Source organism: Otolemur garnettii, unplaced genomic scaffold, assembly GCF_000181295.1.
Source record: "Otolemur garnettii isolate 467f Iridium unplaced genomic scaffold, OtoGar3 scaffold00149, whole genome shotgun sequence".
Classification (NCBI taxonomy): domain Eukaryota; kingdom Metazoa; phylum Chordata; class Mammalia; order Primates; family Galagidae; genus Otolemur; species Otolemur garnettii.
In genome coordinates this window covers 1,428,357-1,448,125 of record NW_003852544.1, presented here as the reverse complement: position 1 = coordinate 1,448,125, position 19,769 = coordinate 1,428,357, and the positions used below count along the sequence as shown (strand labels likewise).

General features: G+C 40.2%; 1 protein-coding gene across 1 annotated transcript in view; it reads left to right on the top strand.

Moving 5' to 3' along the window:
• CDC42BPB (CDC42 binding protein kinase beta) overlaps positions 1–19,769 on the top strand; it is a 134,217-nt gene that overhangs the window by 92,885 nt on the left and 21,563 nt on the right. The window contains exons 17-26 of the mRNA XM_003799330.3: positions 4,460–4,584; positions 5,055–5,160; positions 7,825–7,973; positions 9,392–9,486; positions 11,377–11,456; positions 15,258–15,347; positions 15,634–15,711; positions 17,279–17,384; positions 18,745–18,881; positions 19,545–19,684. Of these exons, the coding sequence (XP_003799378.1) occupies positions 4,460–4,584; positions 5,055–5,160; positions 7,825–7,973; positions 9,392–9,486; positions 11,377–11,456; positions 15,258–15,347; positions 15,634–15,711; positions 17,279–17,384; positions 18,745–18,881; positions 19,545–19,684 (1,106 nt within the window). The remainder of the gene's footprint in view (positions 1–4,459; positions 4,585–5,054; positions 5,161–7,824; positions 7,974–9,391; positions 9,487–11,376; positions 11,457–15,257; positions 15,348–15,633; positions 15,712–17,278; positions 17,385–18,744; positions 18,882–19,544; positions 19,685–19,769) is intronic.

Sequence of the window (19,769 nt, the reverse complement as noted above, 5' to 3'; positions counted from 1 at the left end):
AAAAGAAAAGAAGAGAGAGAAAGCAGAATAGGTGCTTAGCGAACTGTGAGACTTCATGAAGCAAAGCATAACATACATATAATAGGGATTCCTGAAGGGGAAGAAGGTTGTCCCAAAGGAATGGAAGCCATACCGGAGACTATCATAAATGAAAACTTCTCAAATTTTGCCAAACATCCTGACATATTCCTTTCCCAGGTCATATCAACTCAAACAGAGCCTCTCTAAGACAAATTTTAATGAACCCGTCCAAAGTCAAGATGAAAGAAAAAATTCTGCAAGCAGAGTATGGTCATCCACCTTCAACATTCTTAAAACAATTGCAGCCCTGAATACTGTACCTTGCTAAAACTAAGCTTCAAAATCGATGGAGAAATCAAATCTGTTGTGGATATACAAGCACTGAGGAAATTCACCACAAGATTAGCTCTACAGGAAATGCTTAGACCTACTCTCAGCACTAATCACCACAGTGGACCACCAGCAAAGTTAACACCCTGAGGCTAGAGGTCAAAATTTAGTTTCAACAGTGGCGCAAAGGGTAAAACTACACAATAGACTTTCACCAAATAAGATGAATTGAACACCACCACACTTATCAATTCTCTCAATAAATGTCAATGGACTGAATTCACTGAAGAGGCACAAACTGGCTGATTAGATTTAAAAAAAAAAAAAAAAAAGCACAAGCCATCCATATGCCATCTCCAGGAGACTCCACCTAGCTTTGAAGGACAACCAAGACTTAAGGGATGGAAAACAGTATTTCTAGCAAATGGAAATCAGAAGACAGGAGGGGTTGCAATCTTATTTTTAGATATAAGTGGATTTAAAGCCACTAAAGTTAAGAAAAACAAAGATGGACACTTTATACTGGTCAAAGGAACAATACAACAAGAAGACAATTTAATTATATAAATATGCATCCAACTTAAATGTTCCCAGATTTATGAAACAAACCTTGATGGGTCTGAGTAATGTGAGAACCCATAACATTGTAATAATTGGGGACTTAAACACCCCTCTGACAGAACTGGACAGATACAAATTTGGGACTAAAATGCGACTCTAGAAGAAATGGGATTAATAGGCATATACAGATCCCAAAGTTAAGGAATATACATTTTTCTTGTCAGCCCATGGTACATACTCCAAAATTGACCACATCCAAGGATACAAATCAAACTTTAGCATGATTTAAAGAATAGAAATTATATCTCATATCTTCTCAGACCACAAGGTAATAATGGTGGAACTCAACTCCAACAAAAACATCCCCACACAAAGACTTATCATTAAACAACCTTATGCTGAATGAAAGTTGGGTTCAGAAAGAGATAAAAGAGGAAATCATTAAATTCCTCAAACATAACAACAAAGAAGACTCAAGTTACCAAAACCTGTGGGAAAAGCAGTCTTAGGGAAATTTATCACATTATATGCCTACATTCAAAAATTAGAAAGAGAGTGCATCAACAAACTCATGAGCCATCTTATGGAATTGGGAAAAAAAGAGCAATCTAATCCCAAACCCAGCAGAAGAAAAGAAATAACCAAAATTAAAGATTAATGAAACTGAAAACAAAAGAATCATCCAGAAAATGCAACAAAAAGTTGGGTTTTTGACAAAGTAAATAAAATCAATAAACCTTTCGTCAGATTAACTACAAACAGAAAAGTAAAATCTCTAATAACCTCAATCAGAAATGATAAAGGAGAAATAATACCAGATGCCACAGAGATACAAGAGATCATCTCTGAGTACTATAAGAAACTCTATCTCCAGAAATTTGACAATGTGGAGGAAATGGATCAATACCTGGAATCACAACCTCTTCCTAGACTTAATCAAGAAGAAATAGATCTCTTGAACAGATCAATTTCGAGAACTGAGATCAAAGAAGCAATAAAGAAATCTCCCAACAACAAAAAAAGCCCTGGTCCAGATGGCTTCACACCAGAATTCTATCAAACCTTCAAAGGAGAGCTTATACCCATACTGCAGAAATTATTCTAAAAAATTGAGAAGAAAGGGATCTTCTCCAACATGTTCTATGAAGCAAACATCACCCTGATACCAAAACCAGGAAACCCAACTGAAAAGGAGAAATGCAGACCAATCTCACTAATGAATATAGACACAAAAATTCTCAACAAAATCCTAGCCAATAGATTATAGCTACACATTTAAAAAATAATTCATCATGATCACATTTCTGAATCTATTCAAAGCCATCTATGACAAACCCACAGCTAATATACTGAATGGAGTAAAACTGAAAGCTTTTCCACTTAGAACTGGAACCAGAGAAGGTTGTCCTTTATCGCCACTACTATTCAACATAGTGCTAGAAGTTCCAGCCAGTACAGTCCAGCAAGAGAAGGAAATAAAGGACATCCAAATGGGGGCAGAGGAAGTCAAACTCTTGCTCTTTGCTGTCAATATGATCTTTTACTTAGAGAACCCCAAAGACTCAACCCCAAGACTCCTGGAAGTAATCCAAAAATACAGCATTTGTCTCAGGATATAAAATCAATGTCCACAAATCAGTACCCTTTGTATATGCCAATAACAGCCAAAATGAGAAGTTAATCAAGGACACAGTTCCCTTCACAGTAGCTTCAAAAAAAAAGAAAGAAAAGAAAAGAAATACCTAGGAATATACATAACAAAAGAGGTGAAGGACTTTACAAAGAAAATTATGAAACCCTAAAAAAAGAAATAGCAGAAGATGTTAACAAATGGAAGAACATCCCATACTTATGGCTGGGAAGAACCAACATTATGAAAATGTCTATACTACCCAAAGCAATCTACAGATTCAGTGCAGTCCCCATTAAAATAACCATCATCATACTTTCAAGAATTGGAAAAAATAGTTCTTTTGTATAGAACCAGAAGAAACTCCATATACCCATGGCAATTCTTAGTAATGAAAACAAAGCCAGGGATATTACTCTACCAAACTTTCTGCTATACTGCAAAGCCATGATGATCAAAACAGCATGGTACTGGCACAAAAATATAGACATTGACATTTGGAACTGAATAGAAAGCCATGAGATGAAACTAATGTCTTACAGCCACCTGATCTTCAATAAACCAAACAAGAACACACACTGGGGAACAGAATCCATATTCAGTAAATGGTGTTGAGAGAACTGGATAACCACATGTAAAAGACTGAAAGAGGACCCACTCCTCTCACCACTTACAAAAATTGATTCAAGATGGATAAAAGACTTAAATCCAAGGCACGAAACAATAAAAATCATTGGAGAAAGTGTGGGGAAAATACTTGAAGATAACAGTCTCAGGAAAGATTTTATGAAGAAGACTTCTGTGGCAATTGCAACAACAAAAAATAAACAAATGAGACTTAATTAAACTGAAATGTTTCTGTACAGTTAAGGAAACAACAACTAAAGCAAACAGACAACCTTCAGAATGGGAAAAAACATTTGCATGTTATGAATCAGACAAAAACTTGACAACTAGGATCTATAGAGAAATTAATCAACAAGAGCCAACAATCTTATATATCACTGGACAAGAGAGACGAATAGAACCTTCTCTGAAGAAGACAGACGAATGGCTAATAAACATATCAAAAAAATGTTCATTGTCCCTCATCATCAGAGAAATGCAAATCCAAAACTACCCTGAGATAATACCTAACCCCAGTGAGAATGGCCCACATCACAAAGTCTCAAAGCCGCAGATGGTGACATGGATGAGAGAAGGGAACACTTTTACACTGCTGATGGGACTACACACTAATACAACCTTTTTGGAAGGAAATATGGAGAGTCCTCAGAGAACTCAAATTGGATCCTCCCATTTGATCCTGCAATCTCATTACTAGGCATCTACCCGGAAGGAAAAAAATTCCTTTTATTATAAGGACATTTGCACAAAATTGTTTATTGCAGCTCAATTTACAGTTGCCAAATAGTGGAAACAGCCTAAATGCTCACCAACCCAGGATGGATTAACAAGCTGTAGTATATGTATACCATGGAATACTATTCAGCCACTAAAAAGATGGAGACTTTGTATCTTTTGTATTAAACTGGATGGAGGTAGAACACATCCTTCTTAATAAAGCGTCATAAGAATGGAGAAGGAAGAATCCAGTGTACTCTATTATAATATGAAGGCAATAGAGGAGCTAATACAAGGGGGAAAGCTGAATGAATGAGCAACTGGGGAGAGGGGAGGAGGTTGGGGGATGGGGAGGGTCACAGTGTTTGGCGCACCTCTTTGGAGCAGGAAACAATTCCAAGAAGTTCTTTATTTAACAAATGCAATCAATGTAACCTAATATTTTGTGCCTTCAAAAGAATTTAGTTTGGAAAACTAATAATTAAAGAAAACTTATAAATTCTTTGAAAGAACTTCAGATTTAATACTAGCATACAAATTGATGAATAATGTGGTAAAATTATCTCATTTCAGCTCTGTTCCTTTGTGGATAAACTCACAGCTCAAAATAGACAGCTGGAGGATGAACTGCAGGATCTAGCAGCGAAGAAGGAGTCAGTTGCCCACTGGGAAGCTCAGATTGCAGAAATCATTCAGTGGTATGTATGTCCTATGAGACACTCCACACTCAGACTGTAAGGCTCTCTTGCTTCCACCTGTGTGTGAACCTGTCTTGTACACCATGGCCCATGCCACTGCTGTTGCCCCTGAACTTCTAATCCTGGGGCAGCAATTCTGTCCATTGATCATCACATTGAACAAAAGATGTAGGAACCACTTACCTACTGAAGGTTTCAGGTTGAGCTGTTCATACCCCCTCACATTCTTGGTGAAACAAGAGGTGGAGAGCTTCTGAGGCCAACTATAGGAGGTGCTAGACAAACTTAGAATAAGCTGGGAACCGGCCCTGTGGTCACAAAAGCCTGTAACTTATAGATAACTGGCATTGTAGCTAATAGGATTCTGTGTCACCATGTCCTAAGGAAGGCAAGGAACATCCACCTTCTTATTTGTCCCCTGTCATGGGTGGTTGTGCTTTATAAGACAGAACATCTGTTCCTTCCTCTAGGGTCAGTGATGAGAAAGATGCCCGGGGTTACCTTCAAGCTCTTGCTTCTAAGATGACTGAAGAGCTAGAGACTTTGAGGAGTTCTAGTCTGGGATCAAGAACACTGGTGAGTTTTGTTCTAAAGCCTGCATTTTTATTACTAAAGATTTATTAATGGTTTTATTGCAAGCATGAATAGGACTTTAAGTACTACTTAGAGAATTTCAGTGATGGGAGAGATTTTGTATGACCTGTGAACATTAACCCTAATTTAAGGAATTCTAGCATCTTGTCAGCTATCAGATTATCAGAGTGTCTTTTGATATCATTCAGTTGCTGAGCAAATAATTATTGAGTACTGGGCTCTGTGGTACAATCTTAAATTAGCAAGACTGGATTCTGCCCTTGGAGAGCGTTGGTATGTTAATATGATCATCCATTTACTCAGGCAGTGTTGTGTGTATCCGTGGAATTCCAGAGTACAGCAGGCCCTGGACTGCATACCCATCCCTACCCCTCCTCAAGCAACAGCCCCACATCAGGAATGTCATATTTCCATTTTTCCAGGTCCAATTTGCCCTTTTAAAAAAGTATGTAAGGCTTGGCACAGTGGCTCACACCTATAATCCTAGCACTCTGGGAGGCCAAGGCAGGTGGATCACTTGAGCTTAGGAATTTGAGATCAGCCCAAACATAAGTGAGACCCCATCTGACTAAAAATAGAAAAATTAGCCAAGTGTAGTGGTACATGCCTATAGCCCCAGCTACTCAGGAGGCTGAGGCAAGAGGATCACTTGAGCTCAAGGGTTTGAGGTTGCTGTGAGCTAGGATGCCACAGCATTCTCCTGGGGTGACAGAGTGAGTAGTCTCAAAAATAAATAAATAATTCTGTGAATAATTTATAGAAGTAAGAATAAAGGTATTGTGAAAACAACATAGAATTTTATCTAGAAGTTAAGTAAGAAGTAAGTTAAGTTTTGTAAACCCAAATTTTTATTCAACATTTTTAAAAAATTTATTTCAGGTTAATTTATTCAACATTTCTTGGTTTGAAGGTATATTTGCCCAAAAGCAGTTTAAATATAGTTAACTGCTAGCCATCACCACCCCCATCCCCCATCCTCTCCCACCCTGGGTCACACATTAACCTGACTATTCTACTTTGGCCTCAAATTCACTTTTGATTGTGAATTACACTCATTCTTCTTGCACTCCTTTGTTCAAAACACAGTGCTTGGCTCAGCGCCTGTGGCTCAAGCGGCTAAGGCGCCAGCCACATACACCTAAGGTGGCGGGTTCGAATCCCCCAGCCCGGCCCGCCAAACAACAATAATGGCTGCAACCAAAAAATGGCCAGGCGTTGTGGCAGGCACCTGTAGTCCCAGCTACTTGGGAGGCTGAGGCAGGAGACTCACTTGAGCCCAGGAGTTGGAGGTTGCTATGAGCTGTGATGCCACGGCACTCTACCTAGGGGGATAGCTTGAGGCTCCGTCTCAAAAAAAAAAAAACACAGTGCTTTTGAAAAATGTTGACAGCTCATAACTCTGTTGAAGAAAATGGCCATGTTCTTTTTTCCATATTGGGAAAATTTCATTTTCACATAAACATCAATTAGAATGATAAGTAAATTTTTCATTTCCATGATTTCTCTTTTCTTCCAGTTATGTTTACATATACTTTTTTTGTGTGTGTGACAGAGTCTTACTCTGCCACCCTGGGTAGAGTGCCATGGTGTCATAGCTCACAGCAGTCTTAAACTCTTGGACTCACATGATCCTCTTGCCTTAGCCTCCTGAGTAGCTGGTACATACACATTTTTTCCAGCACTTATGAATTGCATTAAGTAAATTTTGTACACAAACTTCATAAAAGATTGAAGTTCTTTTAGCAAAATAGGATGGCTAAGATCCTCAAATAGGATTTTGAGATAGTTGCAAAATACTGTATGAACAGCTCTCATTGAAGGACTAACTGGATGAGAATACACTTCCCTTTTGTCCTTAGAAGTATGTTGTTCACTCAGTTCTTGAGGAAATTCATCTAGCAAATGGTCATCTGAAGACTCACTGAGATTTCTCTCACATTTTATTAGCCTCTGGCTTCTGTTCCCCTCACCCACTTCTAATTTTCTCAGAATTGTGAAACATCTTCCTCTGTCAATTTTCTCTACTGTTATGAGGGAAAGTGAAGAAGTCTCAATTATATTCAATGAAACCTTGAAAATAATTCTACCAATCTTCCAAGATGGTATCTCCAGACTTTTTTTTATAACTCCTGAAAGTTGGTACATTGGATGACTTAGTAAGAAAACGGAAAAATAGTGTGATCCAGCTGCATTTTTTACTCATGCTTCATCCTTGTATATCATTTCATCATTCTTCACTTTTCTTACTGCTTTAATTTTTTTTTATCATAGACAGAAATGGGTAAAGATTTAATTCCTAGGATGGTGAAATAGCAAAATGTCATAAAAAATGGGAAAAAGATAACTGAGACCTCATACTGTATTAGATTTATAAAAGCATTCAGTGAACAGGTATGGAAATTGCACTGCAGAATGAGTTTTACTTTAATAAGGTAAATTTTATTTTTTAGAAGATTTCTAAGAAAGAATGAAAGTCATAAAATATAGGAACTAAAATTGGTTCTGATGTCCTTATTATCTGAGTGTTGATATTAAAATATAATAGTAATGGTTTAAGATTAAAGATAAATTGCCAATTTGTTAGCTTAAATTTAGTTTAACAAATAAATAGCTTGAAGTGCGTTTTTAATGTCTTAATATCTAAAGGATCCACTTTGGAAAGTTCGCCGTAGTCAGAAGCTGGATATGTCTGCACGGCTGGAATTGCAGTCTGCTCTTGAAGCAGAGATCCGGGCCAAACAGCTTGTTCAGGAGGAGCTGAGGAAAGTCAAGGACACAAATCTCACCTTTGAAAGGTACTTTTTGCTGTGGTCTGAATATCAGTAGGAGCTGGACCTATGTGACTGAGCAGGCTCTTGCTTTCCTCATCTGGAAAGTAGCCACAGCAGTGCCTGCTGTCCCGCAGGCCATTGCAAGGGCAATAAGGTCAATGGGAAGAACTCTGAAGAGTGTAAAGTGCCTGGCCCTCAGTAAGTGATTAATAACACTCAGCTGAATGAATGTGCACATGTGCCTCACCTACTATGGGAGCACTTAGTGATCTCAGGAAATGGTGTGAGCAGTATAGGTCCATGGTTTTGAAATGCTGGGGTCTCTTTCAGTGTGTGAGAGGAGGTGCTCGTCCTCTGCCTCATAGCCACATGTCTGACAGGCAGCTCTCCAGCTCCTTATTCACCTGGGTGTGCTGTTCAGTTCATCAACTCAGAATTTTTCCTTTTAAGCTAAAGCTTAAAGGTAAATGTTAAAATAGTAGTTGAAGATGACATGCCTATTCAGAATTCTTTCCTTAACTTCAAGAAGTCATAAGAATACCATTTTTACACAATAATAAATTCAATGAATAATTGATTGAGGGTCTACCATTTGCAGATAGATAGTGTTTCATATGCTAAGGATAAAGCCAGGCCTCCCTGCCCGAGGTAGCAGTTGTTGGTATGAGAGGACAGGGCCAGCTCTGCCATACCCTGATACTTCTCCATGAAATAAAGTGAGGATTGTCACTAATGGGATCACCAAACCCCAAATCCTGTTAGTTGGGGTAAAAAAGTTAAAGTAACAGATACCATTAAAATCTATTTTCTTTGTGCTATAAGAACTTTGTTCTATTAAGTCACATGACCTTACCACATCCCCATAAAGCAAGTTACCACCATTTTACAGATGACCAGATCAAAGTGCAAGCTCACAGAGGTGATAGAATTTGCTCACTGTCACCCACTGATAAGTGGCAGAACCTTCACTCTTAACTGCACACCTCCTGCTCTCAGTGACAGCCTGACTCTCTGTTCCTGATACAAAATCATAGGAATTGCCTGGTCGCCAACGCTCATGTGGTGGTGGTGGTCTCTGGTGGAGTCTACCATCTTACTGATTGTGGGGAAGATATTTATGGGCCTGATAGCTGAGTGATCTGGTTATGTGTCCGTGGAGGACAAAGGACTCACCTAGAAACAAGATTAGGAATATTAGGAACTCCATTAGGGCTTCACAAGATAAACCTTGATAAGCCATGACTTAAAATCCATCATTAAATGTTTATAATTTTGAAATGTTTATATTGTCCACAGTGTGCTGTAGAGAAAGACCTGGTGTGTGCTGAGCACCTGCCGTGTTCTGACACACTGCTAGCTGTTGGGGGGGAAACCCCTGCCCTGATGTACATTGAACCAGCATATGGATGACCTTTTAAAGTCTTTTTTTTTTTTAATTTTAGTAAACTAAAGGAATCTGAAGCCAAAAACAGAGAATTATTAGAAGAAATAGAAATTTTGAAGAAAAAGATGGAAGAAAAATTTAGAGCAGATACTGGTAAATTAAAATTATGTGGTTCTGAATTATTTAAATATAAGCTTTTTAAAATGAATACTTTTGTTTTCATTCTCTTTTAGATTACTAGGTTTTTAGTTATATAAAGCACTTATATAACTCCAAAGGCAAAATTTGAAACAGTGTATTCAAAGATACTTTCACCCAAAATAACCATAGTTTCTGGTTTATCCTTCCTTTGTTCCATGTATAAAACATAAAGCAAACATACACACACACACAGTTATATATATTCTTGTATTCTTCTAATTACACAGAAGGCATCATTCTATGCTGGGAGAAGCCACTAGACCACAACTACACATGCATCCTGGTGGGCTATACCAGCCCTGGAGTGTGGGTGCCATGCTTCCCCCTAGCATTCACTATCATAAAACATGCTTCAGTGGGTAGCTTTGTACATAAAGCATTTCATATTTTTGTTAGTCTTGGGCATAAATTTCTAGAAGTGGGATTTGCCTGTTCAAAGAGCAAATGTGCATACACACTGGTACTAGGTGCTGACAGATTCCCCTCCAGAGGAATCTGTACTCTTGGACCCCTTGCCTTGGTGTATGAGGAGTTGGTTCCCTGTGTCACTGTCTGCCTACATAGTATAATTTCAGACTTTTATCTCTCTGAATAGATGATAAATAGCATCTCAGTATAGGTTTAACTTACATTTTCCTAACAAGATGGAGCATCTTTTTGTATGTTTAAGGGCCATTTGTATTTATTCTGTGAAGTATGGATTTGTATCTTTTGCCCATTTTTAAAAATGGAGATTGTTCCTAATTTCTAGAAGCTTGTTGCATAGCAGGGATTAGAGTCTTTTTTTGTGGGATGTAGTTGCAAGTATTTTTCCAACTTTGTCAACTTTGCTTATGATTTTTTTATGTGTGCCAAGTAAAAGTTTTTAATTTTTATTTATCAGATTTACCATTTTTTAAAAAATCATAGTTCAGAAAATATTCCCAACTTTGAGTTAAGAGGTTTACCCATGTTTTCTTCTAATACTTCTATAGCTTCCTTTTTTTTTTTTTTTTAGATGACTGATCCATATGAAATTTACTCTGATTTACCGTTTGAGGAATATATCTAGTTTTATCTTTTCCCTGTGACCATAGTTGTCCAGCACCAGTCATTAAAAAGTTCTCTTCCCTACTGATTTCACATATGATTTTTATCATATATGAGATTACTGTGGACACTTGGGTTTGTTTTTGCCTTTTCTACCCTGTTCCTCCCCCAAACCACTTGATTCTGATTATAGAAGCATTGGTGGAATCTGTTTTACTATCTCATAGATCTGTTTCTCCTCCATACACTCAGCCTACACACCCCTAGATTCTTCCTTGATGATTATTATGATTTTTTTTTTTAAGACAGAGCCTCAAGCTGTTGCCCTGGGTAGAGTGCTGTGGCATCACAGCTCACAGCAACCTCCAACTCCTGGGCTCAAGCAATTCTCCTGCCTCCGTCTCCCAAGTAGCTGGGATTACAGGCGCCCGCCACAGTGCCCAGCTATTTTTTGGTTGCAGCCATTATTGTTGTTTGGCGGGCCCAGGCTGGATTTGAACCTGCCAGCTCAGGTGTATGTGGCTGGCACCTTAGCTGCTTGAGCCATAGGCAATGAGCCTTCCTTGATGATGATTATTTTTTAAATTTTATTTGTTGATCCCTTCGTATTCTTCAGGATCCTTAGTTACTCTTTCAAGTTATCTTTTGATTCTTGTTCACCTCTGGGAGTTTTTATAAGTGGTATCACATCAAATTTATTGGTTAACTTACATAGAGTTGACATCTTGATGACATTGAGTCTTCCTATCTTAAAAATAAAATATAGTCTTTAAATGTTTTTTACCTGGACTATTCTTTGTTTCTTTCTTACAGGGCTCAAACTTCCGGATTTTCAAGATTCTATTTTTGAGTATTTCAACACTGCACCTCTTGCGCATGATCTGACATTTAGAGTAAGTAGTTATTTTTAAATAGTGACAAGTGAATTTTTGTTAAGTAGAAATAATGTAATGTGATTTGACTACCTATGGGACCACACATACACCAGTAAACTACCATTTGATGTTTATCAGTTATCTGACACATATTAACCTGGTATTGTTAAATGTGTAAAGTTAGAGACATTTAAGGTGTTTGAGCTGCTCTCAGAGATGCTTCGTTAGCTCACATTAAGCGGAAATTAGATTGAGAAAATGCTTCAGGGAAGAAATCTACACAGACTTCTGACTGAGTAGTGTATTATAGGTAACTTTTTAAATGCATGTTCTCATGCCACAGAAAATAGTAATTTAGTCGTGTTACCATTTTTGTGACTTCTACATATATACAGTTCAGCCTTCATGGTTGATAGAAAAGACCTGAGTGCTAGAGCTGAGGGTGACACAATTGCTGAGTAAGCCAGCCCCCAAGGGAGCTATCAGCCCAGCTGTCTGTCCCCTGGTGAAGAATTGTTCATCTTCCTAGGAAGCAGCTGTTGAGTGGGAAATAGTCCCACCTCCTCCTTTTATATGCCACGGGCTTTTAGTGGCATTGCATGGAGACAGTACAGCTTTCCCCCCTCTTCTGAAACAGTAAGGATTGACCTTTACTAGCAGCCATTTGCAGTAAGCCAGAAAGTTGGAATAATGAAAGAGATTCTCATTAATAGAACTTGCAGTGAAGTGGTAGTTTGTGATAGTGGCTTCTTAACTTTTTATTTAGAAAATTTTGACCCTATAGGAAGGGTCTCGGCATTTTACTGCATTTGCTCTTTATCTCTCCACATACACATAGACTTTTCTCCCCTAAACTTATTCAGAAGTGATTTGCAGGCATATATGACCTCAAACTACTTATGCATTTGTTTCCTAGATAAAGACATCTCCTAGGGAGCCACATGTCATTATCACACGTGACACACTTGCACTGGTGGCATAGCATATAGTTCATGTCCAGATTTCTCTTGTTCCAGTAATGTTCTTTATAGCTAGTTTTTCCTCCCAGTTCTGGCTCTCCTAGATCATGAATTGTATTGTATTTAGTCATCAGGTCTCTTTTGTCTCCTTTAATCTAGAACAGTTACCTCCATTTTTACCCCCATCCCCTCCCATTTTGTGGCAGTGATATATTGTTCAGACCAATTGGCTTATAGACTATCCTACATTCTGGATTTGTCTGATGTTTGTTGAACATTTTGGCATGAACTCTATACAGAAGATACTGTGCGCTTCCCATACACAGGGGTCACTTTGCCCAGGATTGGTTGTTAGGTTGAGGTGGTATCTGCCAGGGTTGCTGCCTTTGTAAGCAGGGAGCAGTCAGCAGGTGACCATTTTAGTCTGTCCACCAGCCTTCTGCCCCAGGAGTGGGCTGTACCAGCCATTGTTGCCTAGATCATTATTATAAAATCCTGGCAGGTTTATATTGTTCACAACCATCTGAGCACACACCTTTTTACCTTCACCTATCAAAATGTCTAATTTTTTCAGTCAAGTTGGCAGTGCTTGTCTTTAACCTGAAGTCCTCAGTTTTGAAGAAGCAAATGTATTTTTACTGTTAATTGCTCACCAGTTTTTTGGTACATCTGTTGCTGGATGAGCTGTGTGCCTTTTTTGTCACTGTGGTACTAGACACCATCATGATGAGGAATGTGTGAAGATTCCAAAGGAATAGACAGTAGTTGTTCACAGTATACTGGTGTCCATGAAAATAGCAACTTTTCTATAAAATTATGGACAGAGTAGAGAGCCTAGTGGCAGGTAGGTATTCAGCCATCAGTGAGTGAGTCATAGCTGTGGACAAGTAGTACATAGTTTAACATGGAGACAGAGGCCGTAATTTTTATGCCTTACTCTCTATAGCCAGCATGCTTGCAGTTCTTAATCCTTGTCTGATACCTTAGTGATTTAAGGAAGAAAGGCATTTACTATTTAAAAGAAAAATCTTCAGTCAGGTCTATGTTAGGAGTTGTGTCCAGATTCTGAGAATCTTTGAGAAGCTTCTATTCTACTTTGCACATGTTAAACTTACTGCTTAATACTAGGAATGATTTTCTACCAAGATTGAGTCAACATATTTTCATGCCATTGTTTATTGGGTGGGAAATGATCGTTTTTATTCCTCCTGTCTATTATTACCAAGGACTCTCTCTCCTCCTCGTCTGCGTCTTCTCTGCTAGCCTTTTGGGAGGAAGTAAGTGACTGCCAGTGCTGGCTTCCTGTGGCTTTCACTCCTGTTAATGAGCAGTATTCTCAGTTCTCCTCTTACTTAATTTGCATCCTTTTGATTAATTAACCAACTAAATAAAACTAGTAGGGCTTTTACGTGGCTAAAATTAAATTATTTAACATTGTTTTGCTCCTCATTTATCTAAAGCTGGAACTCTAACTCATTTAACATACCTTATTTATGGAGCAAATTTGCTTACATTTTTTAGCTTTGATAATTAGCTAATTGATCTAGCCTTTCCCCTGTGAAGTTGTTTAGAAATTCAAATACTGTGGCACACAGTTGTATGTGTGTTATGTGTGCTGCTGCTATCCCATCTGAATTTGGCTCCTTCCCCAGCAGCATAATTAATTGCAACTGTTGGAAAGTATTTAGCTGATTTCATTCATTGGGATTCTGATGTGGACACGACACACAGCTTTAAACTGCTCTTTGGGTACCTTCCTACCTACATCTATGCATTAGCATACTGTTTCTTTGTGCTAACACTTACTACTAAGGATATATTAATATATATAGGGATTGTGGGTCTGTGAATACTAATAATGGCTTTTGATGGTGAACTAGTAGTTTCAGGAATACTTGTTAAAATCAGCATTTTTTTTTAGGTGGTTTTGGTAGCTTTAGCTTCAAATAGATCATTGTGAAATTTATTTGGAACTGTTAGGTTGTTAGAACAAAAGAAAACATTGCTTCCTTGCATCATAAAACTTTCAGGGAAATTCTTACTCACGTTCTTAGTTGATTTTAGACTCTGTTGATGTTAGACTTTTCCTCTTGATCTCTGAAATGAGGTTAAGAAGCATTTGGTGGCCGGGCACAGTGGCTCATCCCTGTAATCCTATCACTTTGGGAACTCAAGGCAGGAGGATCACTCAAGGCCAAGAGTTCAAGACCAGCCTAGGCAACATAGCAAGACCCTATCTGTATAAAAAAATATAAAATACAAAAATTCACCGGGGATGGTGGCACACTTGTAGTCCTAGCTATTCAGGGGCTAAGATGAAAGATCATTTAAGTACAATTCTGTCTTACAGTGAGATGTGATGATGCCAGTGCCCTGCAACCTGGGTGACAAAGTGAAACCCTATTTCTTAAATAAAAGAAGCGTTTGGCTAGTTGATCTTAAGGCTTCTAGGTTTAAGTAAAATGATTTATGAATAAAGTAGAAGGGTTGACATTTCTGGATCATCCCCTTTAAATGGCTAGGGCAAGAGGCTGCAGGAGAGTATGGGGAGAGGGAAGCTTGTACAGGGGCGGGTAAAGCCTGTGGTTTCCACCTTTGGCGGTAACTATGCCTTGTCAGACTCTCTTCTGCCCACAAGGTTGCTACTCCAGCCTCAGAATGCCAAGGAAAATGGTCCTCAGGGAAGGCCTGCCAGTTGGGAATGGAGTAGGGGCCGTAAGGGGTAACAGGATTCAGGAGTAAGAACCGCTGGGACTACCGGGTCCAGATAGAATGCACTTTTTAAATAGAGAAGGTGTAAGTAGAGCCTGAATTCTATAGAATAAGTCCTTTCACTCCCACTGTTTCTTTGTTTTCACAGACCAGCTCAGCTAGTGAGCAGGAAACACAAGCTTCTAAGCCAGAAGTGTCCTCATCAATTTCTGTGGCTGCAAGCACAGAGCAGCAGGAGGTAAGACAGTGTTGCTCTATTGACCCTCTGAGCCCTGGGTCCACCCTCCTGTGCATGTGACACAGCCTGCCCTTGATGAACAGGCACCTAAGTCCATCTTTCATTTTCATGATTACTGTCAGTCTATCAGCTAGATGAGAGAGGCTGTGGCAGATGTCTCAACAATGTAGCAGATTAAAAATGCAGAATTGTTAATTATTGATAAATTCTAGAGAGAAATAAATCCCAAATGGGGTCTGATAGTTCTGGGCTAGGCTGATGCTCACCTGTTCTGCTTGTCTCCCAGGACATGGCCCGGCCCTCGCAGAGGCCACCTGCTGTGCCGTTGCCCACCACTCAGGCCCTTGCCCTGGCTGGACCAAAGGTAGGGACCTTCCTTGCTCTTTACTTGGGGCACATTCTTAGTTGTAGAAAATAACTTTTTTATAAATAAAATGAACTTAGTCTTTTTTTATGCACACAATAAGACCCTCATGTTCCATTAAGGATTATTAAGAATAGTATGTAATTCAGGAAGCTGTCAGGACCTATGTTTTTAGCCATGCTGCATGAATGCATTTTAATTGAAAGTTCTCATTGTTCAGTCTCCCCATTCTCCTTTCCTCCCTCCCCAAACCACATATCGCTCTCCACCAGTAACCATTCTGTGGTATCCACTTCCTTCTCCAAAGTTATTTTATTTGTCTGTCTCTACTTAGAGAACCATTTGCTTCTGGGTGAGAATTTTCCCCCCACCATATATGAAACTATACTGAATGTGCAGTTTTGAACATTATCTTTGCTTAAATGCATCTTGGAGAACTGTGCACATTGTGTGCACAAATCTACGTTATTCTTCATGATGGCCTTGGGCCCTGCTATAGGATTCCCTTTTTCATTCCCGTAAACACTAACACAGATCATAAAATGTCCATGTAGGATAGGGCTCTATGCTTTAAGCTTATCAAACACATAGCCCTGTGTTCCTGGGATGGGCTTTGTTGTAGTTGTTAACGCTGACAGTGGCTGGCCTCTGTTTATGGTTTTACCGATAGGCAGCCATGCTTGTTAGAGATGAGCTGGGTTTTATGTGAGAATAACTAATGGCTTGGCTTTTGGACTTAGACTTCTGGAGAGTCAGGGACCAACTTGACAGGTCATTTATTTGGGTAACATTGGATACTCAGACCAGCTCTGCAGGGTGCGTGATATGTCACTCATTGTGCTGGACCCCTCCCGCAGCTCTGCTCTCAACCTACCTACCTCCCCACCCTCATCTTGCCTCTGATCTCTAGAGTTTGTCTTGGTCACCTCTTTGCTTCTTACACATGGCTTCACCTATATATGTCTGCCTGAGAAACTTATTACTTTTGCTGTGCTGAGCTTCAAAAACTGCCATTCTACCTGGTCTACGCTGTGATTTTCCACCCTACATCTTGTTCCATTGTCCATCCCATCATAACTTGCCTGTTCTCCCGATAAGGGACAGTGGGTCTTTCTAGAAACTGTTCTGCTATAGACGTCTTTTTGCATGTCTCTTGGTCACGCATGCAAAGGCTGCTCTGGATGACAACCCACCCTCAATTGTGGCCAGGCTGGCCTCAGAGAGTTGGTCCTAGTCCTCTGGGAGACCAGGCGCTTGAGCTAGAAAGCGTGTCAGCTGTGTCACTGTGGCACTCCAGCCCAGAGACCTTTTTACGGTTGCAGAACTCTCACCAAAGGAAGCATATGTTGGTGTATTCTGAGGCTTAAGCTCTTTTGGTGGTTTTAACCACTACTCTTTGATTAGCCCTCTTAAAGAACACATATACTGAGAAGAGAAATTGCATGTTCTCAACTTATCAAGATGATGCCCCAGTTATTTATAAATTTGATCTCAAACAAATTGATTCAACTCTTCTCAGAGTCTGTGTTTCATCTTGATCATGTTCTTCCTGATATTCTCCCTCCAGCCAAAGGCTCACCAGTTCAGCATCAAGTCCTTCTCCAGCCCCACCCAGTGCAGCCATTGTACCTCCCTGATGGTCGGGCTGATCCGGCAGGGCTATGCCTGTGAGGGTGAGTGTTGTGTTGGCCTGTGGGCCTAGGGCAGTATATGCCCACACACTGTTCCTAGGCGCCAGCCAGCCTGGGGGTGCAGTTCTTATGCAGGCAAACCCATCTGAAGTGAAGTTTAATTTGTGTGTTATTTGAGGGCAGGTTCTTTATTTTTATAAATGCTCAGTAAAAGTTTGCTGAAACTATGGATCCTTGCTGTGCTAGAAGCTGCCGGGCGCTGCTGTGGCTGGCACCTGGTTACCTATTAAGAATTACTACAGGCTCGGCGCCTATAGCTCAACCGGCTAAGGCGCCAGCCACGTACACCTAAGGTGGCGGGTTCGAATCCCCAGCCCGGACCCGACAAAACAACAATGACGGCTGCAACCAAAAAAAAAAATAGCCGGGCGTTGTGGTGGGCGCCTGTGGTCCCAGCTACTTGGGAGGCAGAGGCAGGGGACTCACTTGAGCCCAGAAGTTGGAGGTTGCTGTGAGCTGTAATGCCACGGCACTCTACCCAGGGGGACAGCTTGAGGCTCTGTCTCAAAAAAAAAAAAAAAAAAAAAAGAATTACTACAAAGTATACCATCCATAGTTGCTCTAAAATCAGCACGGAAAAAAACTGGAAATCTTCTATTATCAGATCCTTTGGCAATAACCACAACAATCTTGTCTCTGCTTCTAGTTATTATTAGTAGTATTTTTAAGGTTCTGGCCTATGCTCTTGCCCTATGCTGGGATTTAAGGATATGGTCTTATCTTCCTCACTCAGCCCTTTCTGTGGGATACTCACCCCATTTCATAGACAGTAATAGGCCCAAGGCTGCCTGGTACTGAGAGATAGTCCTGGGCCAGAACACAGACCTGCTAACTCTGAACACACAATCCTGGTATCCTGGCCACGGTCAGTGGGTGGAGATGCTCTATAGAACAACTTTTGTATTTGTCTTCATTTTACATGAAAGCAGAAACAGTTTCTTTTGTTATTACAACTCTTACACATTTGGATTGGCTGCAAGAACCCCTGTGTATCATGTGACCACTGCCCTGTAGTCAACTGCAGGTGGTCCCCGGAAGGTGATTTGGGACCCAGCCCTGTGGGATGAGGTTGCCAGTAGAGTTTTTGTGGTAATGCTTTATGCTAATGAGTCTCACTTTTCCTATAAATGCTCCCTTCTAAGCATGATATAAATTTATTCAGTATCCAAAGTGAGCTTTTAAGTGAATTGTATTCTACAAATTATTTTTGCTTTCCTGGTTATCTAGACTTCTTTGGTGATAAATGGTGATTATTAAATTATCTCTTCAGGGCATGTGTTCTGCAGGGATTTCCACTTCATAGGAAGCCATTTTTGAGGGTGGCATTCTTTCTCATTTCCAGTGTGTTCGTTTGCTTGCCATGTGTCCTGCAAAGACAGTGCTCCCCAGGTGTGCCCGATACCTCCTGAGCAGTCAAAAAGGCCTCTTGGTGTGGACGTGCAGCGGGGCATAGGAACAGCCTACAAAGGTTATGTCAAGGTAGGAGGACACAAGGAACACAGCTTCCTATTGCCGAGGGCATGTCTTCATTGTCATAGCGTAGTTCATCTTCTACTAGGTCAGCCTCAGTGTCTTTGAGGTGTAATGACCAATAACCATGCCCAGCTCCTCTTGAAAGTTGTCCCTCTGCTGCATGAAGTAACCCTGGGCCCACTCCTGGGAGGCCTCATCTCCTGGGAAATGAGTTCGTCAGGCTGGTATAGCTACTGTGCTGAGTGACCCAGGGACCCTGGGGATTCCACATAACATCCCTCAGAAAATCAGTCTCCCTGCCTCCTAGGATGAGCATCTAGCCAATGGGCAGAAAGTTCTAAACCTTAAGTGTATTGAAAACCACTTGCTTAGACTGTCTCTTAAAAGATAAAGCCTGTCCAGATACAACATTGCAAAACATTGTGTGTTTGATATGAACACACCTGTTTGCTGAATTGTCCACCATAATGACTACATCACCTCCTGTCAGACACACAACTCTCTCCAGCCATGGCCACCAGCCTGGGCAGGGGCGCATAGAAAGAGCTGTAGCTGTCCCTGGTGAACTGGGTTACTGTAGCTGTCCCATGGTAAATACATGCCTACCATCTGCATGTATTCTGACTGGCCTCCCTGGCCCAGTGGAACATGGTCCCTGTTTGTCTATAGGTCCCAAAGCCCACTGGGGTGAAGAAAGGATGGCAGCGGGCATACGCGGTTGTCTGTGACTGTAAGCTCTTCCTGTATGACCTGCCTGAAGGAAAGTCCACCCAGCCTGGGGTTGTTGCAAGCCAAGTCTTAGATCTCAGGTCTGTGTTTATGTGGTACTCTCCTTGTTCTGTGAATTTTGACTTATTTATCTTTAGCCAAAATGACAGTTTATAGCTTGGTAAT